Source organism: Myxocyprinus asiaticus, chromosome 20 (assembly GCF_019703515.2).
Source record: "Myxocyprinus asiaticus isolate MX2 ecotype Aquarium Trade chromosome 20, UBuf_Myxa_2, whole genome shotgun sequence".
Lineage (NCBI taxonomy): Eukaryota > Metazoa > Chordata > Actinopteri > Cypriniformes > Catostomidae > Myxocyprinus > Myxocyprinus asiaticus.
The window spans coordinates 19,707,355-19,734,971 of NC_059363.1; the positions used below are offsets into that span (position 1 = coordinate 19,707,355).

At 38.3% G+C, this 27,617-nt stretch overlaps 1 protein-coding gene across 4 annotated transcripts in view; it reads right to left on the reverse strand.

The window, feature by feature from the left end:
* Positions 1 to 27,617, reverse strand: part of LOC127411548 (serine-rich coiled-coil domain-containing protein 2-like) — a 71,680-nt gene that overhangs the window by 18,124 nt on the left and 25,939 nt on the right. For all 4 annotated transcript variants that reach the window (XM_051647214.1, XM_051647215.1, XM_051647217.1 and 1 more), the window contains exons 5-7: positions 14,863 to 14,962; positions 8,415 to 8,520; positions 20 to 188 (exon numbers count right to left, since the gene is read on the reverse strand). In XM_051647214.1, the coding sequence (XP_051503174.1) occupies positions 20 to 188; positions 8,415 to 8,520; positions 14,863 to 14,962 (375 nt within the window). The remainder of the gene's footprint in view (positions 1 to 19; positions 189 to 8,414; positions 8,521 to 14,862; positions 14,963 to 27,617) is intronic.

Sequence of the window (27,617 nt, forward strand, 5' to 3'; positions counted from 1 at the left end):
GTGTGTGTGTGTGCAGTACCTGCAGTAGACTCTTGAGTTTGAGCAGCTGTGATTTGACAGAGGAGCAGTCTTCAGCCATGTGCTTGAGAGTGAGCTCATCTAGCGCCACCGTGTGACTGTCATGCTGAACTGCATGATGGAGAGGCTGATGGCCTGTACGGCACCCATCGTAATGCAACCCAAGCAGCCTAACAGAGAGAGAGAAAATAAGGATTAGACTACAACAAAGAAAGAAAGAAATCCTAATTTAAGGAAAAGTGTCAGTGTTAAAGGGGTCATATCTTTAAAGCTGAAGAGTGTGATTTCTGCACCACTAGCACCATTGAACGGAATTGCAAAAATAAACATTATACATATAAAGTAAAAATAAACCATTGATCAAACAGATAGTCCCGAGCCCACCCCCTGTCCCACCCCCAAATCACACAATTGGTTGAATTGTTGTTGTGTCAGGCTGGACGGGTCGCTCAAAACAAACGTTGAAATTTTTATAATGCCATGTTTTAAACCATGTTTACAGTTTGAGAAAATAACTTTAGAAATTGCCTTCTTATAGTTGTCTCTGCACATTGAGCGGGGATTGGAGAAAGTAGTTTAACATCGAAAAAGTAACACACTTCAGCTTTAACTTGTTTAATAAAAGTGCTTGATGACAACATAATGTAACTTTTAATACTCAATACCACTTCCCAGTCCAAAAAGTCAGTTTACTGAAGCTAAACTTCAAAAATGCCAGATGTGTGGAACTTCCTGATGTTAGCCACATTCAAACATTGAATACTTGATCGCTGGCATGTTCAGAAATGTGGCCTGCTCAGTCATGGTGAGGTAATAGTAATACTATTATTTTTCTAAACACCAGCCAATGATACTATCATTCCAATTTGTTTATATGTACCAATAAGAGTATACTTCTGAAGGATCTTAACATTAGGAATGAGTGAAGTTCATTTTTAACAAGGTCCCTGAACACAGATCAGTCTGATCTGAACAGATTGTGCAGCATGTTTCAGTGCAGGACCAGTCACAATCTAATAATGCAGGCCTTACAAAGAGGCTGTCACTATAAGCTGGTGCAGTGCAAACTATGATGGACCCGTCAGCAAACCCGCAGCCTGTGTATAAGCACATTTACATTCATTAAGATAAAGCAGCATAAAATGGCCATTCTTTCATTCTGAGGGTCAGAAAAAGGTGGGAAATGGTCATGTAAATTAAAAGATAACTATTTTGGTGAAAAAATAAAAAATCCATACTAACTTTGTGAGTGGACCTCAAAGAGGAAAAAAATATATTTGTGCGTTTGGCAGACGCTTTACTTGCTTTCTTTCCTTTTTTAACGCCATGCCAGCTTCTATGGCTATATTCATGGCCAGTGTAGTTATTCAAGAGTAAAACTAAAAAAGGTGTTTAAGATTAATTTTTTCTAAAAACCTTAAAACTAAATTTGGATTTACTTGGTTAACCCTCTGGGGTGGACAGACGCGCCATCGCATCCTGCTGGATTTTTTCCGCATAACAGCGGAAACAACTTAAAATACTCCATTTTGGGCATACAGATAAGTGTAAGACATCATTAGAAACTATAAAGGGTCTACTTTTATTTGTGTACACTCACAATAACAACAATACCTTGTGCTTTTGTAAAATAAAGAAAATAAACAGGGTGCGCTTTCAGCCGTCTCTGTCTCCGCGAGCATCTTTCTGAAACACGTCACAAAAATTAAGTGAAACTCCGCAAATACTTATCACACAAACATGAAACATGTCTAAAGAAAGCTTAAAATGTCTACTTTTAAATAAAACAATTCAAATTTAAAAATATTCTCCTGCAATGTAATCTGTATGAAACAAAGCGATGTACAGTACTGTGATCACACCCACCAGCAGAGCGCGCTACTCATACGGTAATGTGCTGAGGCGATCAATGCAAATGGTAAACGCCCCCAACAATGCCTTAAAAAATATCACGTTTCATCATCAGATTCATTCACTTTCCTGCGTGTTCGGAAGATGGCATGTTACACAGGTAAGGAAGCTCTACAGATGGTTCTGGATAGTGACGAAGCGTTCACATTTTCCTCAGAAGAAGAGCGGGACTCCGGCAATGAACGTTTGCATTTTGAAGAGCGACTTGATCCAGCCGAGGATACAATTCCGGATGTGTACATATTTTACTAGTTGGACTATTTCCAGACTTGCCAGCCAGTATTCAGAGTATTGAAATTTGAAGTATGTCCTAATAGGCAAGTTTTAGTTACATTTAAATGTTGTTTCGGCTAAAGCAGGTATTTAAATTGTATGCTGTATGATATAAATATGATATGTAATATGATATAAAAGTAATATGAATGTTTAGATTATATTTTAACTAGTATTATCATCAATGAAACTTGTGCTCACAAATATCTGTTCAGGTGTAAATGTGTAAAATGTGCTGTAAATATGCCCGGTCGATGAAGTGCGCGAATGAGTAAATGTTTGCGGTGTGCCATCTCCGGTAATGGACCATTGACAGACATATACAGCACGCATCTATACCCATTAATTTTCTGTCATTTATGCATATAGGCTACTGGTATTATACTTTGTAATATATATGTAATAATAGTTTTCAACTTTTTTTTAGGAATGTGGCTGCATCACTCTCGCCTTCACCTGCCATTCGCACTAGGAGGGCACGCAGCACCCCAATCGAAAATCAGTCTTTATGTAAAGAAAATGTATAGTCAGATAACTTCTTTTAACTTAAACTTGATTTTCTGAATAAGCTACAAACAATACATTCAATCATTACATCTCCTCACATTCATTCTCTCTCAGTCACATTCCTCATAGGCCCAGGGGAGGGGTCTTTGTCTCCTCAGGTGTGAATCACATTAATATTCATGATCATTCACGCCTCCTCGCATATGGCCTTTCTAACACTAAAAGTGTCTTACAAAAGTTAAATAACTATACTGTTTTGGAAGGATGAGTGATCAGGATGGTTTTCACATCATTTTGTAGCAAAAACTCTAGATTACATGATCCAGTTCTCAAAAGTCTTGTGAACAAATGTTTAGTATGTGTTATATAGCCTTATGTCAGTGACTTAATTTTTGTTTTTTCAAAAACCACGCATAAACGTTATTTTCTCCAAAATACAAACATGTACATACATGTTGTTCACATATTATTGTAGCCCAGTTTGTGCTGAATACAGTGTTATCAGACATTAGCCATTAATATGTTTTTAAGCAACTGAAAAAAGCACAAATGTCAAGGCATGTCAAAACTTCTCCAGGGCCCAAAACACCCTCAGACCCCAGAGAGTTAAAAACCTTTTCAAAAGTGTCAACAGAATAATACAGGTTCCTCAAGTGTGTAGAAGTGTTACAGTCCAGTAAGACATGTTTAATGGATAGTGGGTTCTGACAAGATGGGCACTTTGGTGAATTTTCTCCAGATAGTAAAAATTGGTGTGTGAGCCTTGCGTGTCCTATCCGGCATCGAGTGTAAGTGACTTGATCACAACGATTATTAAAAGGGAATACGTGTCTTGTCCCAACAACAGGATTTATTTCCCGCAATTTGTTGGTTAAACATTGATCCCATTCTGACAGCCATTTGTTTTAGTGTATACGTTTAATGTTGGTTTTAGGTCTGTGAATGGAATAGAGCATTTTACTGGTTCTGAGGATAATGCTTCTTTGGCTGCTTGTTCATTTCCAGAGATTCCTGAGTGGCCAGGTACCCAGCAGAAAATAATACTAAAATTCTTTGATTCCAGAGATGACACTTTGTTTAAAATCTTCACAATTGTTGGGTGATCGGTTCTTATAGACTCCAATGCTTCCAGACATGATTTAGAATCAGTTATCATTAAAAAGGATTTCTGTGGAACAGTCTCAATGAACTTCAGTGCAAGTAATAAAGCATTTGCCTCTGCAATGAATACTGAACTTTGCTCAGGGATGCGGATGCCTTGACACAGTTGACTTGTTGCAAAGTGTTGAACTGTCTGCTCCCCATTTGGTTTTTGGATAAAACCTTTAAAACGTACATAGCTTTAAAACATTTCTTTTTCAATAATTTAATATGAGGGATAAAAGACAGCTTGCTATCAAAGTTGATACCAAGGAACCTGTTCTCTTTAACGACTTTGATGGGGACTCCGTCCATAAACAGCTCTGGTTCATTGTGAAACTTACAGAGCTGACAGAAATGCATACAGACAGTTTTTGTTTGTGAGAACTTGAAACCATTCGGAGTTGACCAGGAGTGCATATTGTTTATCTTCAGTTGGATTTTTCGCTCAATAGTACGCATGTACTTGCTTCTGTAGCAAATGCAGATGTCATCTACATATAAACTACAATGAACATCAGAACCAATGACTTCCGCAATGCTGTCTATTTTAATACTAAATAGAGTTACTGATAGAATACTACCTTGAGGTACTCCAAGTTCTTGTTTATGTAGACTGGACAAGGTGTTTGCTATCTTTACTCTAAAAAGTCTGTTCGATAAAAACATTTCAATGAAGGTTGTTAAGTGACCTCTAAAATGTATTCGATACAGATCCTTTAAAATGCTACGTTTCCACGTCGTGTCGTAGGCTTTCTCCAGATCAAAGAAGACAGCTACAACATGCTCCTTTCTAATAAAAGCATCACGAATATAGCTTTCAAGACAAATAAGATGATCTGTAGTGCTTCTACCTTTCCTGAAACCACATTGGGCATTACTTATGTGATGTTCAGATTCCAGTACCCAGACAAGGCGATCATTGACTATCCTCTCCTTTGTTTTACATAAGCAGCTGGTTAAGGCTATAGGGCGATAATTCATGGGATCACTATGGTCTTTTCCTGGCTTTGGAATGGGTATTATTTCTGCTTCATGCCAAGCGGGTGGGATTTTTCCGGATATCCAGATTGAGTTGAAAATTCTAAGGAGCATTTTCAGAAAGAGGTGGGTTAGATTCTTTAAGAATTGATAGTGGACTTTATCTGGTCAAACAGCGGTGTCATGGGATTTTTTTATAGCTCGCTGTAGCTCTTCCATGGAGAAGGGTTGGTTGTAGGGCTCTGCATTGCCACAGCCAAAGTTAATCGTCTCTTTTTCTTGTTGAGCATGAAATATTCGAAAAGCGGGAAGACAGTTCTCAATAGATGAATTGCTATCGAAAGTTCTTGCTAAAAAGTTTGCAATTTCTTGTTTTGACGTCAGGAGTGTACCATGTTGTTTGATGTGTTGTATTTGAGGGCCATTGTTTTTTTTCCCTTCATTACCCGTATCAAGTTCCATATTTGGTTTGATGAAGTACTTGTCAAGTTGGAAACAAATCTTCTCCAGCTTTCCTTTTTAACTTCATTTATGATTCTTCTTGCTCGTGCTCTGCTCATCTTGAATTTGATAAGATTTTCAGTTGACGGGTGTCTAAAGAAAATCCTTTCGGCTTTCTTCCTCTCTTTTATGGTTTCCTTACATTTATTATCAAACCATGGAAGTCGCCTACATTTCATATTTAAAGATGTTCTTGGGATTGTATCATTAGCTATAGCTATAAGCGATTTAGTAAAATTCTGCAGAGCATCAGGGCTGTCTTCTGGAAACTGTGCAAGCCTCTCATAACAGAGACACAACATTTGAAACTGAAACCAATTAGTTTTTTAATTTGCCATATTTGAACATTTGTTTCTACCTCTCTTCCTTTGATGGTTACAATGATTGGGAAGTGGTCACTACCACAGAGGTCATGCCAGACTCTCCATGATAGGTCCAAGTACAATCCAGGCTGACAAATTCTTAAGTCGATCGCAGAGTATGTTTCAATGTCCCGGGTGTAAGCAGGTATTTGATCCATTATTTAAAAGGCATAAAATATGGTTATCTATAAAATCTTCAATCTTCTTACCTTTTGTATTGCAATGATTGCTGCCACACAGAAAGTTGTGACTATTAAAATCGCCCATGAGAATAAAGGGGGGGGCTGAGCAACAAGGTGATCTAGGTCCGTGTGTGTCAAGTTTGAATTTGGAGGAATGTAGATAGAAAAAGCTGTGATGGTTTTCTGCAGAGTCAGTCATACTGCGGTCACCTGTAGGTTGCTTTTAATATTTATATGACTGTGGATCACATCATTTCTTATTAAAATGGCTGTACCACCGGAAGCCCGCTTGTCATTGGGACCGAAGGTATTAAAAATTTTAACATTTTTAAAAGAGAGAGTACAATCTGATGGTAATTGTGTTTCCTGAAGACATATGGCTATAGGATTGGTGACTGCAATTAAACTTTGTAGTTCTGTAAAATTAGCCCTGATACCACGACAGTTCCATTGGATGATAACATTCTCCTTTACCTGTTAGGAAGAATAGGGACAGTTGGTCTGATTTTGCCTTTAGGGGACGGAGTTCTACTATGACGTTCCCTCTCTTTCATTTCCACATCTCTAGTTTGCCTGGTCTTTGAAGTTTCATCCTGGGGTGCTTTTGATTGTGAAGATCTTGCCTTTCTATTGTTTTTATTTGCTTTTTGGTTCTCTGTTTTTGAGCTCTGATTGGAATGGATGTCATTTAGGAGAGTTTCGCTCTGAGTTCCTGTACTCTTCGTCTTTGGGGGAGTATTACTATAATTTATAGTTTGGGGTTTATCTTTGTGCATCCAGGTAATATCTGTCTGGCAATCTATTGTTCTCACAGCTTTTTTTGCAGCAGAGGTGAAGGTTTTATTCAGAGTAATCACAGGGACAGCAGCCACCATTATCTTTGTTTCAAGATAACTGATTCTCTTAGTGCATCTGATCTTCTGTATTTCTTTTTCTTTGATCCACATGGGATACTGTTTTGATGCAGCTGGGTGGTCACCTGAGCAGTTACAACATTTAGGTGGTTTTTCACAACCCTCTTTGTCATGGCTCTCCTCCCCACAGTTGCAACAGGTATGTTTATTTTTGCAGCCATTGGATCAGTGTCCATACCTCTGACAGTTGAAACACTGCAGAGGGTTGGGTACAAATAGGTCCACCGGAACACTTAGGTATCCAATTCGAATTTTTTCTGGAAATAGCGGTTTATTAAAAGTGAGTATGTACGTACTAGTTTTGATTGTTTGCTCTTCTCTCTTGATTATTTATTTTTTTTTTTTTTTTTACATTTTTACTCCTTGAGTCTTGAGTTCATGTGTTATTTCTTCTTCATCCACGTCATCCAGCTCTCTAGTGCAGATTACTCCTTTACTGTAATTCAGAGTTGGATGAGGGAAGGTCTTTATCTGTACTCCAGCTAACGTACTGGCATGTAGTACATTTTCAGCATTGGCCTTTTTACTGCACTCCACAAGAATCTAACCAGATCGAAGCTTTTTCACTTCTTTTACTGTACCTGCAATTCCTGCAATACCCTTTTGTATAGCAAAAGGGGAAAGCTTGGTGATTGGAAAGTCTGGAGCAGCAGCTTCAATAATGATACATTTTGGCCAGTCATCATTATTCGGTATAGAGGCACATTTGTTTTCTGAAGTATTATCAGTGTCCAAGTCCAAAAAATGCTTTTTTGAGGTGTGTTTTGTAGCCATGTTTTAGTTTTTCAGTTTCATCATCTCTGCTCCCCACCCACCTTGGAGCCCAAAAGAGAGGGATGCACAGTGCCGCGAATCTCCAGCAGACTATGCATCAGGGATACAGGGATGATATACTCAAGCAAACTGAGCAACAAGTTGCTCAATTTACTTGATTGAGTCTTTGCCAACACCTACTGGGAGTCTGAGAAATATTTGATGCTCAGTTATCCTACATAGAGCAGTCCGAGGGCAAGTCTTGAACAGCCGATTGATTGGATCGAGCCATTCCAACCTCCTGCCTAGGTGAAGGAGGAGCCAAAGTACCATGTTGAAATAACGGAGTCCTCAGCAAACTGCATTTCTCATGGACCAGGATCTCTTCCTCCACCGACACGGGTCGCAACTCATGGCAAACGAGTCGTCTCTTTTTCCTATTTCTTATAATAGTAAAGAGGTAAAAAAGGGATCTATTAAACTCTGGGTTCTTCCAGAGTGGTGGAAAAACCTTTATAGCAGTGACCCTAGCAAGGGGGGCTTGAGGGTTGTTCTCTCTTGCCCAAGGAGAAGACCCTAGCACTACGGAGGGAAGGAGCGTGCCACTGTTCCTTTCACGGACTACCGTCATAAAGATGCGTTCCGTGCCGTACCCGGGGCAGATGGTTTAATCCAAAGTGAATTTCCATGCATTCAAAATATACAGTACATTTTATCAGTGCAAGTGTTATTAGCACCATGCTCTAACAGTTGAGCAACAGGAACATCTCATTATAAATAAAATACGATATCGCTCTTTTAAAGTATTATATCCACAGTTCATCATTCACCTTGAGTATGTATGTGTATACTGTATGTTCTAAGGCTTTCACCTGTTGTCATTGTGAGCATGATCAGCTCCACTCCATCTCTGCTGTCTCCTTCTCCACTGAGCCGGCCGGCCCCCCCTCTCAGAGCGCTCAAAGTGGGCCATTCCATCTGCATACACAGAGGGGTCAAAACCAGTCAATGACAAATAAACAAACACAATGAACAAACACCCACAAGCCAATTCACTTTGAAACAAACTATTTCCACATTCTGTTAGTCTCCGAACCACACTCAGACACAGACACAAACACTTCTTGGTAACAAGGTCATTTTTCTCTGGGAGATTTTGCAGTGTCCTTCCAAATTTTGGTCTTTTAAAGTTTAGATATAAAGCACTCTCACTGCCTGAGGCAAGATATCAGGGCAGACTCCCAATCACATACTCTTGAGGCATATAAAATATCTCTCACACACATACAAACACTCTCTGCCTCCCTCCCACCACCTTTCTAAATTCTTTATATACTTTTCTCTCAATCTCTTTCTATGTGTCTCACATACTACGGATAAGACAGCAAGCAGTACAGATATAAATCTAAGCTATTCCAAAACAGACCTGCTACATTCCTCTTGTCCTTGCAGCCTGTTCTGTGTAAGAGCTCCAAGAAACAGCTTCAAAAACAGGCCAAAACTCACACAAGAATACAAATAACCTAGAGAGATGGTCTGTTTAGAATAACACGTCCAAAGAAATAACAAAAATTTCACAAAAAAAAAAAAAAAAAAAAAGACATATGTTTAAATATAGCTGGACAAAAATTCCCAGTGCAACAGAGCCCTAAAAAGAGCACAGTAGAACTCCAACAAAAAATGAATAAAACTTTTAAAAAGTCTTGTCAAACTCTGTCCGACTTTCTCACTGGCCTGTTGAGCAGCTGTAAATCCAAGAACCTTTCCGCCTTGTTGGAAAGTGTGTGTTTTTGTGAGTTCTGGGAACTCCCTGGGAGCACTGACCAGAATAAGACACACACACACACACACAGAGACACACAGCTGTAATCCTTGAGCCCCGGGGCCTTTAGGATGGACTTGCTGGCGGTCAGGCAGTGGTTTTCTCGCCTGGGTCGACACAGCCCTCAGGCAGGGCCTCCCTCTAGTCACAAGAATCAGCGTCAAAACAGCAGGCCTTCCTGCCAACCAAGCAGACAGATCAACCATTGAAGGAATGAAGAAGGGAAGGAGAGAGACAGAGGGAGGGGAGAAGGGGGAGAGGGTCTGATGTCATCTATTCCCTCCTCTAGGCTCAGACTATGTCCCCACCTCACATGACTGTTGGGCATGGAGCTTGGGGCTATAAATACAACACACACACACACACACACACACACACACACACTTCAAAACAGACATTACTGCTCAGGTGGTGCATGTCAAGTTGTAAATAGACAAAACACACAAAATCAAGCAGAAACACAGGAAGACGCTTTAATAATCATCTCTTAAAGAGATGGTTCACCCAAACATGAAAATTCTGTCTTCATTTACTTACCCTCATGTTGTTCCACACCTACACTGGCAGCCAAAAGTTTGGAATAATGTACAGATTTTGCTTTTTCGGAAGGAAATTGGTACTTTAATTCACCAAAGTGGCGTTCAACTGATCACAAAGTATAATCAGGACGTTACTAATGTTAAAAAAACAGCACCATCACTATTTGAAAAAAGTAATTTTTGATCAAATCTAGACAGGCCCCATTTCCAGCAGCCATCACTCCAACACCTTATCCTTGAGTAATCATGCTAAATTGCTAATTTGGTACTAGAAAATCACTTGCCATTATATCAAACACAGTTGAAAGCTATTTGGTTTGTTAAATGAAGCTTAACATTGTCTTTGTTTTTGAGTTGCCACAGTATGCAATAGACTGGCATGTCTAAAGGTCAATATTAGGTAAAAAATGGCAAAAAAGAAATAGCTTTCTCTAGAAACTCGTCAGTCAATCATTGTTTTGAGGAATGAAGGCCATACAATGCTTGAAATTGCCAAAAAACAGAACATTTCATACAAAGGTGTACACTACAGTCTTCAAAGACAAAGGACAACTGGCTCTAACAAGGACAGAAAGAGATGTGGAAGGCCAGATGTACAACTAAACAAGAGGATAAGTACATCTGAGTCTCCAGTTTGAGAAACAGATGCCTCACATGTCCTCAGCTGACAGCTTCATTGAATTCTACCTGCTCAACACCAGTTTCATGTACAACAGTAAAGAGAAGACTCAGGAGTGCAGGCCTTATGGGAAGAATTGCAACGAAAAAGCCACTTTTGAAACAGAAATACAAAAAGAAATGGTTAGAATGGGCAAAGAAACACAGACATTGGACAACAGATAATTGGAAAAGTGTTATGGATCTTAACTCCATTGAACTTTTGTGGGATCAGCTAGACTGTAAGGTGTGTGAGAAGTGCCCGACAAGACAGCCACATCTATGGCAAGTGCTACAGGAAGTGTGGGGTGAAATGTCACATGAGTATTTGGACAAACTGACAGCTAGAATGCCAAATTTTTTTTCAAATTGTAATAGTATTTTTTCACGTTATTAATGTCCTGACTATACATTGTGATCAGTTGAATGCCACTTTGGTGAATTAAAGTACCAATTTTTTTTCCATAAGTGCAAAATCTGTACATTATTCCAAACCTTTGGCTGCCAGTGTACATTACTTTCTTTCTTAGGTGGAACACAAAATGAGATGTTAGGCAGAATTACAGCAGTAAGGAATTCTGCTTTAAAGGCATCGATATACTTCCATAGAAGTTCTTCTTCGTTCAGGGATGAAAACAAGTTCTAAACAGTCGGGCAACGGAATACTGTTTCTGAACATTCAGACACCCGCTACACCGATGTCGGAGGCATTTAGAAGTACATTTAAATATGAAGACACTACATGTAAAACCTTAAAAATGTGTAATCAATGACTTTATACCTAATTCTGAGTAGAATTCACATGAGGTCTGTAAAAGAAGCTGTTTTAACCACTCGATGATGATTTAAAGTAATACATATACAGTAGAAAATGTTTAATTTGTATTGTTTACATTATGAATTCATGATGCTAATGCGCTAACATGCTACATGCGGCCATAATATGTGCTGGTTACACTCCCGGGCACCTAGGTGGGAGGTTTTGACACTGATTCCATTGCAAAATGATTGTATAAAAGTGTTAATGTGCCGAACAAAGATTAAATGATGATAGAGGCATAACTTACTTTAGACAGATGTGTGAATGGCTTTTGGTGCACATGGCACATGAGTGAATGGACACTTAAGAGTATTTGAGAAGATTTGATTCCTTTAATAGACAAAATATATATATATATTTTTTAAATTACATGACTTGGTCTTGGAAAATGTCTCTAAAAGCGAATGATCGTACAGATGTAGGTACATTTGCACCAGCTCGCTAAGGTGTTTAGCAGCCGATAAGAATTTTTCCTAAAAGTTTGCCACAGCAAGCTGTTACGAACCACCAAAACGGATGCAAAAACACCTTTTTGGCCTGATTTTGTTCTAAATGACATCACACCTGTTCGTTCTTCGATTTCGTAGGAAGTATATCGAGGTCTTAACAAGTGGAAGTGAATGGCGAATGAGGCAGTCAATCCACCTCATAACATCTCCTTTTGTGTTCCACGGAAAAGAAGGTCACATGGGTTTGGAACAACATGAGGGTGAATGATGACAGAACTTTATTTTAGGGGTGAACTATCCCTTTAAGAGTTGGGCTTGGGCCCAACTGGTACATTCCTGTTAAGGAAAGGCTTGCGTTTCCATTGTCTTGTATACAGAGGAAGCACTCATTTACTCGAAAGCAATCTTTAAAGTGTATGGTATGAAGCCTTCTTTGTTTGCACATGTAGATCTCTGCTATTTCAGGTAATTTCTCTCTGCCTCCAAGACTGACAACTGCAAAACCCATAATCACCTTGTGTAAAGCTGGTGACATCCCTTGCACAGGAAAATACACCTTTAGACTAAAGGAAATATCCTCAACACCATATTCTCAGAGCCACTTCTTCACACATTCATTCACCCCAAATGAAAATTATGTCATAATTTCTCCATCCTCATGTCTTCCCAAAAAACTACAACAGTTTTTTTTCCATACAATGAAAGTGAATGGTGACTGAGGCTGTGAATCTCTAGCATTGAGCTAAACATCTCCTTTTGTGTTCCACAGAAGGAAATCATATTGCTTTGAAATGACATCCAACCAAGATAACCAAGCTGCTGAAAAATAAGTTCTGTTGCTCTGTGTTAGCTGTGTTAGATAACTGTAAAAATTTACATTCCACACAACAGAAAAGTCAAAAGGATGAACGAGTCTAAATTAATTTTTGTGGTAATCAACAATATGCCACAAATGCTGTTGATTGAGCTTAACTTGTATTGAACCCGGAACATTCCTTTGAATCTGATCAGCTCTCACTGTCTATGTAAACAGAAATCAAATGTAAAGTTAGTTAATAAATCAAAGATGAACACATGGGTGATTAGATTACAGATTCATTAAGTACTCTATTGTGGTTATAAAGGTAAGTAGTTGATTTTATAGTCCTGTACTGGTGCTAAACAGTAGGGGTCGACCGATTATCAGCCTGGCTGATAATCAGATCCGATAGAAAAGAGCCCATATTAGGCTCATTTACAGGTTCATAATTTTATTTTGGGGGTCTACTAGAATAGGTTTACATGCTTTAATGTTAAAAAAATACATTATTTTTCTCATACTGTACATTGCAGCATCACCTCTTTTCACCCTCTGTCTGAAATGCTCTGTTGTAGCTCCTGTCTCTACAGCCCCCTTTCCGAAAAGCAAACACTGCTCTGATTGTTCAGCTGGTCTGTTGTGATTGGTCAACTGCTTAGAGTGTGTTGGAAATGTAATGCCCCTTACCATAACCGAGTTTCAGCTCCCTAGTCTTCCTGAGCAGCGCATTCCTGAGGCGGGTATTATGCAAATGTGTTACATAGTGACATAGCTATGTCTCGGAAGTAATGGCTGGACTGCAAACCAGGCGTTTCAGGCAGTTCATGAGCAGTGTTTTCTGTGGGAGAGAGTAATTCCCTTTGGTATGGACTTTGTGCTTTGTAACTTTGCAGACCTTTTACCTGCACAAACAGCTATATTACACACTAAAGGAAAGGTAAAATCCCAAAAAAGCATTATAGGACCTTTAATAATTTTTCTAATTATCAGAATCGTTATTTTGACTGATCTGGTTGCCGATACATTTTAAAATGTGCTCTGTTGGCTCTGATGCTCTGAAAGTTTACTGCTTGTAGTCTAGCTCAGTGTCCTGCCCACAGTATTATCGGATTGGTTATATGTCACGAGTAAATGGCCAATCAACACTGTACTCTGTATTCGTGGAGGAGAGGTGGGAAAGAGGAAAGCAGTGAGAGAAAGATGAATCACTGAGATGACAAGCTGTTTGTAAAGGTAAGATGCATATACTGAAGTTGCAATAAACATCACAATTCTCCGTAACGGAGAAATACAGTGAGCAGCAATATAGATGGGCAGCAGAGATAAGGACTGATTTAACAAAGTATTCGCTCGTATGAGTTGGAGTTTTTTCATGTTATAGCTAACGATGGCATTGATAGTGGTAGCTAGCTAACCAACGTTAGCTAGCTTTGCTAGCGTTAAATCTTTCACCTCCATTGTGAATAAAATCCCATTGCCCTTTTTGGACTTGACTAAACGAGCTAGCCAGCAAGCTACATGAAGTGTCAACTCCAATAATGTTGCTTCTCGTTTTCACATGTTAATACATAACATTCTGTTAACTGATTAGTTCATTATTTTTATATATTTACAGTTTCAGCGCAAAAGAAATGCTGTGAGGAGCTCCCTCCACTTTATTTTTGAAAAAATTAATGTTGATATGTTGTTTTCCAGTATTTATCAGAACATAATATTGAAATGTTCAGTATTTAATTAAACACATGTTCATAGGCATTTAAAGGACGTTTTGTGTTGGAGTTTGTGTTGGTGTAAATTGACAATATCATTTTTAATTTTTACTGCAAATGTATATCGGCCCCAAATATCGGTTTTCGGTCTCCTTGATTACTAATAATCATTATCATATCGGCCCTGAAAAAAACCATATCGGTCGACCCCTACTAAACAGGCTCAGAGAGGCATTTATACTGTTATTTTTTTGGGCAGATCCACAAGTTTGAGAAAACAATGGTAAGCATTCAGAAAGTCTTAGGACATTTACAGAAAAAAGAAAGACAAGATCTTACGTAAGAAATGCTATTGAATGTTCCATACCTGTAATCTCAGTTTTGCAGTTTGGTTAAGGGCATTATGGACCTCAAATTGAAGGCAGTTTTGGTTGTGATTGATTGCAGGTTTTACTACAGAACTCAATTACACCCTCTCTCTCTCTCTCCCTCTGTTTGTGTGTGTGTGGGTTTATGTGCACTAACCACTGTGTAAGGCTCCATCCTCTGGCAGATCCACATCAAGAATGAGGTCATCATCTTCCAGGTCACATGATGCAGTGTTATCCAAGTTGCTCAGAATGTCCTGAGCATGAGAAATGACCAAAGAAAGAGAGTTTCTTTGAGTAAGGCAACATTCAGTAATTTGCATGAACGATATTTGTGGTAATTAATGGACATTGGTAATCACTCTAAGAAAGTGTGACTAAGAAAAATCAGGCAGAAGTCACTGACCATGCAGGAGAGAGACAGTGGAAGCTACATAAACAGAAAAAACAAAACAAAAGTTTCTTGTTTTTTGGGGGGGAGGTTTCAAGACAAGGAGCTTAAATCAAAAAGGTGACTTTTCTGCCCATTTTATTATTTGAAAATGCAAAAGTGCCTCAAGGTGAAAATCAATACGCCTAAAAAGAAAAAAAAAAAGAAAAGTCTTCGGACAGAAAATGAAAGAGGACATCTCAAGTGGTGCGGCAGACGCACAGGGGGCAGTTATCAGGTATTGCAATTTTTTTTTTAATGCATTTTAAAGCGATTCTCAACATCAAGTCTGGCTCAGAGACTTCAAAACAAAATCTCTTTGAGGAGACGTTTTGAAAGATGTTCACTACATTTCTATGTGCTAAAATATTGGAAACAAATACGTGGCCTCACAGCGTAGCCTCAATTTGCACCAAGCAAAGATATTACTCTGATGTAAAAGAGCTTTAAAGCGTCTCTTAAGAACCAATTTCAAAATCAATTTCAGAATTTATTTTGAGGTTAGAGTACATTTTGAGAGCATGGGTGAGTCTCATAGAACTGGAGCCTGTTCAGAGATTTTAGCTAATTTAAAGGAATGTTCCGGGTTCAGTACAAGTTGAGCTCAATCAACAGCATTTGTGGCATAATGTTGATTACCACAAAAATAAATTTTTACATCCTTCCTTTAAAAAAAAAAAAAAAAAGCTCAAATCTCTGTTACAGTGCGGCACTTAGAATGGTAGCTAGCTACCGTTCTCCTGGCAACCGCCAAACCCAGACTCGTCCATCAGATTGCCAGATGGAGAAGCGTGATTCGTCACTCCAGAGAAAGCATCTCCACTGCTCTAGAGTCCAGTGGCGGCGTGCTTTACACCACTGCATCCGACGCTTTGCATTGCACTTGGTGATGTATGGCTTGGATGCAGCTGCTCGGCCATGGAAACCCATTCCATGAAGCTCTCTACACACTGTTCTTGAGCTAATCTGAAGGCCACATGAACTTTGGAGGTCTGTAGCGATTGACTCTGCAGAAAGTTGGCGACCTCTGCGCACTATGCGCCACAGCATCCGCTGACCCCGCTCTGTCATTTTACGTGGCCTACCACTTCGTGGCTGAGTTGCTGTCATTCCCAATCGCTTCCACTTTGTTATAATACCACTGACAGTTGACTGTGGAATATTTAGTAGCGAGGAAATTTCACGACTGGACTTGTTGCACAGGTGGCATCTTATCACAGTACCACGCTGGAATTCACTGAGCTCCTGAGAGCGGCCCATTCTTTCACAAATGTTTGTAGAAGCAGTCTGCATGCCTAGGTGCTTCATTTTATACACCTGTGGCCATGGAAGTGATTGGAACACCTGAATTCAATTATTTGGATGGGTGAGCGAATACTTTTGGCAATATAGTGTATCTCATTTATTAAATGGATAGTTCCAGTCCTGGGTGCCGATTGGTCTATAGCCGTGCTTTATAAACTATGACCTCTTCACTGTGTTACTATTTGTATCTCTGCACAGCACCCACAGCTGATCATTATGATGGCTTTTATTTATTTAACTTATTGTGTGAACATTAGAGAAAATGTATCTATTTCACATTCGTTTGAAATTCAATACAAACTTTTTCATTACAAACAATATTATCATCATAACATACGAGTGAAGATTTCTTGGTATTGTTAAGCTGGCATGGACTCAACTTTCATGCATGTTATCGGCTAAGCACAAAAAAGCGGGAAAATGTACCAAGCATAGTGGGAGACAGCAAACATTACTTAATTTTTTAATAACATTTTTTATATTTATTAACCACACTTGTTTGGGTGAAAAAAGCTTGTCGAGAATGTACCACACAGGACACTGTCGATAACATATGAACCCCCAAATAAAATATTACCATCCATCGCCAAAGAACATTTTTGGAAATATTACTTGTTAATTTTACTACATTAATTTTCTTTGTTTAAATACTTTGCAGGTCCTTTTCAAAATCCTAAAATCCAGTTTATTTTCAGGTTTAAATAAAAAAAAATTCAATGTGGTCTCATTTTTTGAACCCACTATATGATTGTCATTTACTTAATTTCAGTTCAAGTCATATTTCATTGTCATTCAACCATGTATGTAGTGTTTAGGGGGTTTGAAATGCCCTTCCCTTACAGGTCCTGGTTCTAAATTTACATAAAACAATTGAACTTACTCTCTTAGAAGTAGGACACCTTGAAAAGGGTTGTTCTTTTTTAATTGGTTACTTGACATTTAGCATATGCTTAAACAGTGTGCTTATTATAGGGAATTTCCTACAAATCAATGCAGGGTTAAGTGTTTTGCTCAATGGCACAACGCTGATAATGGATCTCCGTAATCCTCCAGTTGATGGTTCATGCACTACATTGGTTCAAAACTGCACCCTTTATGTTTCTAACCCAGAGCTAGTGGAACACTCTGTAACCAAAAACAGTATTTCTTTCTTTCAATTCAAAATCAGTTCAATTCCATTTAAAATGCACCACACATAAATCATATTACATTATAGAGGTTATTAAGCTACATTAAAAACTTTTCTACACAACAAATGTTCTTTCAAATACAAAAGCATTGAAAGTGTGAACATTTTTGCATAATCCAGATTTCACTTAAAGCAGGCAGCTGGAAAAGCATCACTTCACAAATCTGCTCTAAGCACACTTTAGAAAACATCAATCATATAACTGTGATACATTCACAGAATAAAGAAAACAAAGCAAAAAAACAAAGCAAAAAAACAAAACGCCTTCAAAGCAGACACATTGTTTTCAAATCCCTTCCATCATATTTATATCTACTTATATAGAGACAGGCCTCTCTCTTGCATGCACAACACACTGTACTCCGCCTAACAAGTGTAAAAAGTGTATTCAGTGCGCCCAGAGTTCATATACTTCACCCACACACACACACACACACACACACACACACACACACACACACACACACACACACACACTCTCCCGGGTCTCTCTCTCTCAGACTCTCTCAATGCATAAAGGGGCTTAGTCACAGGAGGTTGCTTCAGAGGAAATGACATTTCACTGCGCCAGGCGGCAGCTTAGACACGCAGGCCGAGCTCCATCAGCACTCTCCTTCTGTGAAGAAAGAGCCGTAATAACGCATCCCATTTCACACAGGCCTGGACGAATCAGCCGGAAAGATCGGATTAAAGGTCCCTTTAGAGCCAGACTGATAGAGACAGAACCTCAGATAACATTTAAGAAAGGTCCAATCGGACAAGCTCAGAATCCTGATCACATTTCACGCAAAGTGGTGCGCTTGGAAATGTAACATTTTTTGGGGGAAGATCAAAAGGGATGTGTTTGAATTCCTGAATCATATTACATCCAGGACAAAATCACTCTGATGCCTACAGATACTGTATATTTTGAACGAAAGAGTTTGGGTCTTACCAACCAAGCCAAGCTTTCAATGGTGATTTAGATTCATAACAAATAATGAATCAATAAGCATTGATTTTTGAATATGCATTGCTATTCTATAATAGCTTTATTTCTATATATAAAGAATTCTCAATTAATAGATGCAGTTGTTAAGAAAAAAAATTTTGTATTGGAAGAGAGGAAGGAAACATGCTTGTTGCTTATATACACATTGCATAAACCTTTTCTAATAACTTCACTACATACTGTATTGCCTAACGTTTAAAAAACATAATTTTTATTATGATTAACAGCTAATTATTGTTCATTTAAATAGTTCAAAAGTCATTATACTTTGATACATTCATTTTTTCCATATTCATATCTTAAACTGTACATGAACTACTGATGTTATTTTACTTATTAATGAAAGTTATTTTTTAAGGCTAGGCTACCCATGTTTCATGATTGATTAAATAAATACAGTCTAGAAAGATCTCCTTCCTCAGCATACACTGCCTTTAACTGACCTTTGACCTTTAAAGTACAGCAGTGTTGAATTATGAGCAGCCCTGTTGGGATTTCACATGGTTAATTTGATATTCTTGACGCAACATAAAACTTGCCAGCCCCAGTCAGCTGTGCGCTTTCTACACTGCAAAAGAGACCCCACAACACACACACACACACACACACACAAACACACGCACTTACTCAGTGATGTCACCACATAACAACACGTGTCAAACTCGCTTAATTTCAAGTGACCCACAAGCTCATTTCTGAAACGTAGGATGGCAGGGGATCACAACGTTTCACTGAACAATCAGTTAGCGCTTTCCTCGTGAATATAAATGAGCCTTCCCCTGTCATCTGTATGTTTTCGAGTGCATTTTGCTCATTTCAAAAGCAGAATGAAACAGCACTACATGGGTCAATTATCAACACAGCTCATGAATAAAGCAACACGAGGGCAGAGCAGGTGTGGTAATTTGTGGACAGATCTCAACCGCACAGACTATTTTAAATGCACATGTGAACCAGTGTGATGCATGGCGGGGATTGCGAAACCCATTTGAATGCGGTACAGAATTGTTCTCTCTAGGTGATGAAACTAGTTTATACCCTGAAAGCATTTTTAAGGATTTCATGCTTAAATGACATACCCAAAAGTAAGAGCTTTTAACTCTTTATTAAATTTTTTTTTTTTTTTTAAATAAAAATAAAAAATTGCAAAGAGGGTCAATTACATCGAAAAATTTATACAATTTTAGAAAACCTTTCAGATTTTGAAATATATTTTGATCATGCTCAGAGACTCGGATGATACAACAATGCTGACAAAACACAAAACATGAGTGCTAAACGTAATTTGTTCAGTCATTATTCATGTTTGGCATTATACCTTTTGGACAGTAACTATGGACGGTCATTAAATTAACTTTGGTGTTGCCCTCCAACATGTCAACTATACCAGGAAACAAAAATGTTGTTGATAGTGTAAAGCAATATATATATATATATATATATATATATATATATATATATATATATATATATATATATATATAATATAAAATACTTAAACTTGTATAAACTAAGTGCCAAAAATTAATTTCAGCTCTCATGGGCACCTAATTCCATCAATTCATAAAATGTGTGTTGAGCGCCCTGTTGTGCGCAGTCTGTTTATGTGCGCTCTGGGTCTGTTTACCACAAGTGGGACATGGGGTTGTCCAAATATGGAATATAACACTCTCTAAATATGATTGTTGTGATCGAAAAGTTGCGAATTATTCAAATGGACCAGTTCTTTTTTATCAGTGAATTTAAAAGCAGTATTTGAGAATTGTCCAGATCAGCTATATTTATTGTAAAGATAAGAGTCTAAGCTTTAAATCTATTTCTATTTTCTGCCGATCAAGCAAGTGGTTGTTCAGTAATACCATGATATATATATTTTTTCATGATCAGCACCCTGTCTCGGCCCGGCACCGGGCCGCGCAGAGTGTAAGAGGTTAAAAAAAACAGCCCAACATTCTAAACGGCACTGACAAAGAAAACAGGAGAAAACATAAATGAGAAGGCTTTTCAATTCTCAGATCACAACGCTTACAAAAATGTCCCACGGATTTTTATGGTAGTTGTGGCAGAAAAACTTTCTAAAATGTATTTAGACTGCTGTTTCTTCATTACAAAAATGCCATAGTTCTTTATATAGAAACCATAGAGTGGCAGGGAGGAGGGCGGGACCGGGTCATGATGCTGCACACCCAGCCCCTAATCAGGCTAATCAAGCCCTTGAGAGGGATAAAGGCAACCGGAGGTGGCAGTTCCAGAGCGAGTGAGTAACGGGCAGCTGCCCGGCATGTGTTTGTGTTTGTTTTTTTGTTTAAGTTTATTATTAAATTATTATTTATATTGTCAAGCCGGTTCTCGCCTCCTCCTTTCCCTTTTACATCGTTACACATATTTAGTAACCATGGTAGTGAGGAGCCATGCATGGTTTTACCTATGGTTACCATGAACTATTACAAATATCATTAACTACGTTTCCATCCATAGGTTTTTGCGACAAAAAGTGTAGCACATCAAAATGTTTACCGATATAGCTGATGGAAACACAAATTAATCGCTAAAATTTCACAGGTGTTGACATAATATTTTTCCATTTAACTCTAGCGCATAAACTCTGTCGATACTTCAATTGTCACAAAAAACTGGTTTGGAAACACTTTTTGTCAAGAAAATTGGAATTAACGCAAAAATATGCTGTCACTTGACAGAATTTACCCCAATCGTTAGCCTGTGTTAATCATGACAACAAGGTATACATCCTTGAAAGCCAATTTATTGTATATGAAGCATTACTCGCACTGTAATGGATTGGTCTTAACGGCATACCAGCACAGATCCGATGCTGCAAACACATCTGCGTCATGACACTTCCAGGAGTGCCAACACAAATATCTCGTATCTTGCACCCGTCATCGACAAGTGCACGGAGAATGGCCACTCTTTGCGATTAATTTAACCGTGGTAGCCATCTGTTTATTTATTAAAGTTGCTTTCCCACACCATTCAAAATAATAGATGGCAGTCATGGAATTAGCCCACAATACAAAAAACATCATTTCTATGCACAAAGATGTTTTAAATTAAAAATTTACATACATTTACAAAATGACATTCTCAGAATATTCAACACTTTTTTCAAGACTATAAACTATCAGAACTATTTGACCAATGCGGAGTTCACTTTCAGAAAACTAGCTTTTGAATATTTTAAAACTTTTAAATATTTTAAAACCTCAGATCTCATTTGCTAAGCTTCAGAAAATGTAAATTGCATTATGACGCTAAAATTAATTTTAGATGGCAATCAAGTTCAGTTGGTCGTTAAAAGTTGGAGGAAACAGGAAAAATTGCTGGACAAATATGCAGGACATAATGCAGTTGTGATGGCGATGCTTTAGATGATTGTTCAAAATATCCTATTGAATATCAGGAATGCATCATATGTAAACCCTTATATTACAATGCATCAATTTTTCTTTAATTGCTGTGCACTATACACATCGATGGATGGTCCTTATACTAAGACCGAAAGTTTCCCCACTACTTGGTGCAGGTTGCCAGTTTGAACAGGACCATGATGATTCACTTTCGGGTCGGAACCGGAGGCGACCTGCGATAGGCACAACATCAGGACCAATATTACAGTCCTATCAGAAGGGCAACAGCTCCCTTCTGATTGCAACTCCTCCTCTTCTGATTGCATTTATTTGTGAAATTAAAATGAGTAAGCTGGCTTATTTCAATGAACTGCCTCAATACTCTCCCCATTTTACCAAAATTTGGGTGGAAAAAATTAGGGACATCTGGGAGGCGAAAAGTACACAATTGGCGATATACACACATTTCTATATGGAAACAGCTTAAGGGCAGATTTCTTTTGCGATAAACCAAAACATATGCGACAAAGTGTTTTTTTTAAGCATGATGTCATCATGCACACCATTTCTATCGATAAAAGGCCATTTGACTGGAAACAGGCAGAAGACGGCGAATTTCGCAAACATTTATTTACGTATTTTCACTTTGTCAATAACAAAACAGCGAAAAGTGGATGGAAACTATGTTATTGTTAAAACTAAGGATACTACAGTAGAACTATGGTGCATTTTCATAATTATGGACCAAGCTATCAGTTTTCCATCTGTGTAAAATCTGTACTCTTGTAATGCTCTCTGACTGTAGGAAAGTTGTTTTGTTTGCCTTCAGAAATTGCAATACATGGCTGTAGTTTAATTAGTAGGAGCCTGATGAAAGGTGTTCATTTCTTCCACTGACGTTACTGTTTCTAATATCATAATTTTCATCCACATCCCAATCTCAAAATCAATGCTGTACTGTTAAATGTGCATTTCAATGCACATAACATGTAATATAAATTGCATGAGTGCTACCAAAGCAGGTGCTGGTGCCACATCTTCAAAGGGCCCTTTGAGGGCGCAAATGAACCCTGATGTGGCTCAGGCTGAAATTGCGTTTGACACCCCTGTTTTAATCTATTCTTTGACCAACATTCATTAATATGGGTCGGGCGTTGTGGGCTTGTGGACACGCGCACAACAGCACCGCTGTTGAAAAAAATCCTAGGGGAAACACTGTACAGGATAGGATAGACTCTTATTACACCCTCAGCACATCCAGAGTCATCGTCACAAACATAACACACTCACTCTGCTGAGATTTATGCACTAATGTATTAACATCATGCATTTAAAGCACCACCAGCAACTCAGAACGTAAAAATGCTCACGCTTAATCACTGCCTGAGAGTAAACAGTTTTCATTGCTCAGTTTGTGTTCCCGTCATCTTGAATATTGGCATTAAATTCAAATTCATAGTGGCAGTGCCACACACAGTTGTGCCAAATGCTCAAAGACAAAACAACCTCTGAGACTGTGTGTGAGAAAAGGCTCTCAATATACAATTAGAAATTGCAGGTCTCAGAGAGATTAAGCTAAAGAGTCAATAAACCAGTTAGTATAATAAATTAGACTGTGATTAGGGGCGAAATATTTATGAAAATTATACAAATCCTGTTTACAGTATTAGCAATGTCAGCTGATGATAAAGCGTAAACAATGCACTAAAACTCTCTGCTAATTAATACTGAAACAGAAGCAGATAAAAGACATGTTCCAGAATTACTTACTGTCTTGAAAACAAAGGCGTATGCACCTAGCTCATTTAGCGACTAATGAATTGGCCTGTAAATGCCTCCTGCAAGACAGACTATATTAAGAACAAATAAACAACTCTTAACTGAGCCTAACAGGGGATGTGCTTTGAAGTCTTAAGTCAAACAAGGCATTAAAGACATACACAAACACACAAGTATATGATAGGAGAGTTGAGAAGGAGAGAAACAGGGAGAGGATGAAAATGTTTGTCTTTTGAATCTCTACTCCCCCCTAGTGGCCTACAGTATAGAACGTAGTTTTATGATTTCAACACAGCCAAATTGCTCTTGCAGCATGTTTTCACACTCCATCATGAGAACAGCCATATTGTGCAGAGTATAACATAATAATAATAATCATATCTGTAGCTGGTGGGCTGTAAAGAAAAAAAAAAAAAAACAGATACAAAACTATTTTTAGGGGGGTCTTGTCTGATGGCTGTTTATTAAAAAGCGAAAAACAGCGGTCGAAGGGGCCACATTGCATTTAAACAATAAGAAAATACAGAAACTGAAGTCTGAAAAATTAAATACAAAAAATGAAATATGGTTCAACGAAATATAACAAATAAAATACGGTACAATGAATTAATGAAATACGGTTCAATGAAATATGGTGGAGGCTAATGTCAAAATCATCATCTTAATACATGCTTATATCATTCACAGGATTTTATGCACTTAACACATGCTTAAATAACTCAAAGCATTTTATGCATTTTTAACCATGCTTTAAGGACATGTACAACACGTTTTCACATACAACACGCACCACAGTCATTCACCAAACTGGAAAACAATCTGGGCTACAAACCACCAAACGAGACACTTTCAATTCCAAATCTACACACCCAAAGAACTATCAACCGACTAAGGGTGCACCGATCGATATCGGCCGATAATAGATTTAAATCCGTGATCGGCGATCGTGCCTAGATTCAGGGCCGATCTTTTTTGCCGCACGCAAGGAATCACTCATATACTGCTCCTCTAATGAATGAGCACTTGCTCAGCCCTTGAAGCACGACAGAGTCGTCTCTGGAGGGTGAGCTGTTGGCAATTCTAAGCATTCACGAATTTAAGCTTTCAGACATGATGAATTCACACGAATATGCTGTTTTGTTTTAAAAAAAATTTAAGAATTACACGTGTATGAATATTAAGTTGCGCGTTTTCTAGAGACAAAACGGTAGTAATTCTGACTTGTTGCACAGTAAGTAGGAAGAGGATAAAGAGGGTGCTAACGGGTATAAAAATGAATTAAACAAATAAACATGCGAATAAAAATCTGAGTACACGAGGTAACGTCAGTCATGACAATCAGACAGTGTGTGGAGCGAGAGACTGTTTGAGCCATCATGAGCGCTTTTAGCTTGACTTTCTTTAACATGAGCGCTTTCAGTGTCCATCAAACATGCAGTTCTGCAGGTGCTCTCAATATCTCATCAGTCACTCATCTCAGCACTCTTCTGTGAGAATCCCAATTTAAATCAGATTAATGTTGGTCACAGTACCACTAATAACAGATATAACGATTTAACCTTCAATAATGACACTGTGTCTTTACACACGCACTTGCTTAATAATTAGTGATTTGTATTACAACAAGATGCCAAAGACAGTAAACAAATCATAGATATTAATGATTTCTCACTGGAGCAGTTTGAGCTTGTAATGGATATATTTTTCTTATTTTTGAACATATCTCTGCAGTGTGTGATGCTCTTGTGGTTTTTACTGGTTGCCAGTATGTCACAATGACCTTTTGAAATTGACAACAGAACTGTTTATAACGGTTTTCAATACAAATAAATGTTAGCAATTCACAATGAATGTAATTTTAATGTAATTTTGGTAACACTTAATAAAATGGTTTCATTTCATTAACATTAATGCATTATGTATCATGAACAAACAATGAACAATATATTTTTACAGCATTTATTAATCATAAATGTTAGTTAATAAAAATACAATTGTTCATTGGTAGTTCATAGTGCATTAATATGTATTAACTAATAAAAATTTTGATTTAAAATTTTTTTTTTTATACACGATGGTCATTATGGCCAAACAATTCAATTTTTGTTTCATTAGATCAGAGGACACTTCTCCAAAAAGTAAGATCTTTGTCCCCATATGCACTTGAAAACTCTAGTCTGGCTTTTTTATGGCAGTTTTGGAGCAGTGGCTTCTTCCTTGATGAGCAGCCTTACAGGTTACGTAGATATAGGACTCGCTTTACTGTGGATATAGATACTTGTCTACCTGTTTCCTCCAGCATCTTCACAAGGTCCTATGCTGTTGTTCTGGGATTGATTTGCACTTTTCGCACCAAACTACGTTCATCTCTAGGAGACAGAATATGTCTCCTTCCTGAGCGGTATGATGGCTGCATGGTCCCATGGTGTTTATACTTGCATACTATTGTTTGTACAGATGAATGTGGTACCTTCAGGCACTTGGAAATTGTTCCCAAGGATGAACCAGACTTGTGGAGGTCCACAATTTTTTTTCTGAGGTCTTGGCTGATTTCTTTTGATTTTCCCATGATGTTAAGCAAAGAGGCACTGAGTTTAAAGGTAGGCCTTAAAATACATCCACAGGTACACCTCCAATTCAGTACACCTCCTATCAGATGCTAATTGTCTAAAGGCTTCACATCATTTTCTGGAATTATCCAAGTTGCTTAAAGGCACAGTCAACTTAGTGTATGTAAATTTCTGACCCACTGGAATTGTGATATAATCAATAAAAAGTGAAACAATATGCCTGTAAACAATCGCTGGACAAATTACTCATGTCGTGCACAAAGTAGATGTTCTAAATATATACACACACACACACACACACACACACACACACACAGAGTTGTGCTCAAAAGCTTGCATACCCTTGGAGAATTGGTAATATATGTACCATTTTAAAGAAAACGTGAGTGAGCAGGCAAAACACATTTCTTTTATTTCTTATGGGATTCATATTTAACTGTAGGTTATAACAGAATGGCAGAATCACAAAACAAAACATGGCAACAAAGAAAAAAATTAAATGACCCCGGTTCAGAAGTCTGCATACCCTTAGTTTTTAATACTGTGTATTGCCCCCTTTAGCATCAATGACAGTGTGCAGTCTTTTGTAATGGTTGTCTATGAGGCCCCAAATTCTTGCAGGTGGTATAGCTGCCCATTCGTCTTGGCAAAATGCCTCCAGGTCACGCAAAGTCTTTGGTTGTCTTGCATAAACCGCAAGTTTGAGATCTCCCCAGAGTGGCTCGATGATATTAAGGTCAGGAAACTGTGATGGCCACTCCAGAACCTTCACCTTTTTCTGCTGTATCCACTGGAGGGACAACTTGGCCTTGTGCTTAGGGTCATTGTCGTGCTGGAAAGTCCAAGAGCGTCCCATGCGCAACTTTTGTGCAGAAGAATGCAAATTGTCTGCCAGTATTTTCTGATAACATGCTGCATTCATCTTGCCATCAATTTTCACAAGATTTCCCATGCCTTTAGAGCTCACACTCCCCCAAAACATCATTGAGCCACCACCATGCTTCACAGTGGGGATGGTATTCTTTTCACTATAGGCCTTGTTGACCCCTCTCCAAACATAGCGCTTATGGTTGTGACCATAAAGCTCTATTTTGGTCTCGTCACTCCAAATTACAGTGTGCCAGAAGCTGCGAGGCGTGTCAAGGTGTTGTCGGGCATATTGTAACCAGGCTTTTTTGTGGCATTGGCGCAGTAAAGGCTTCTTTCTGGCAACTCGACCATGCAGCTCATTTTTGTTCAAGTATCGTCGTATTGTGCTCCTTGGAATAACCACACCATCT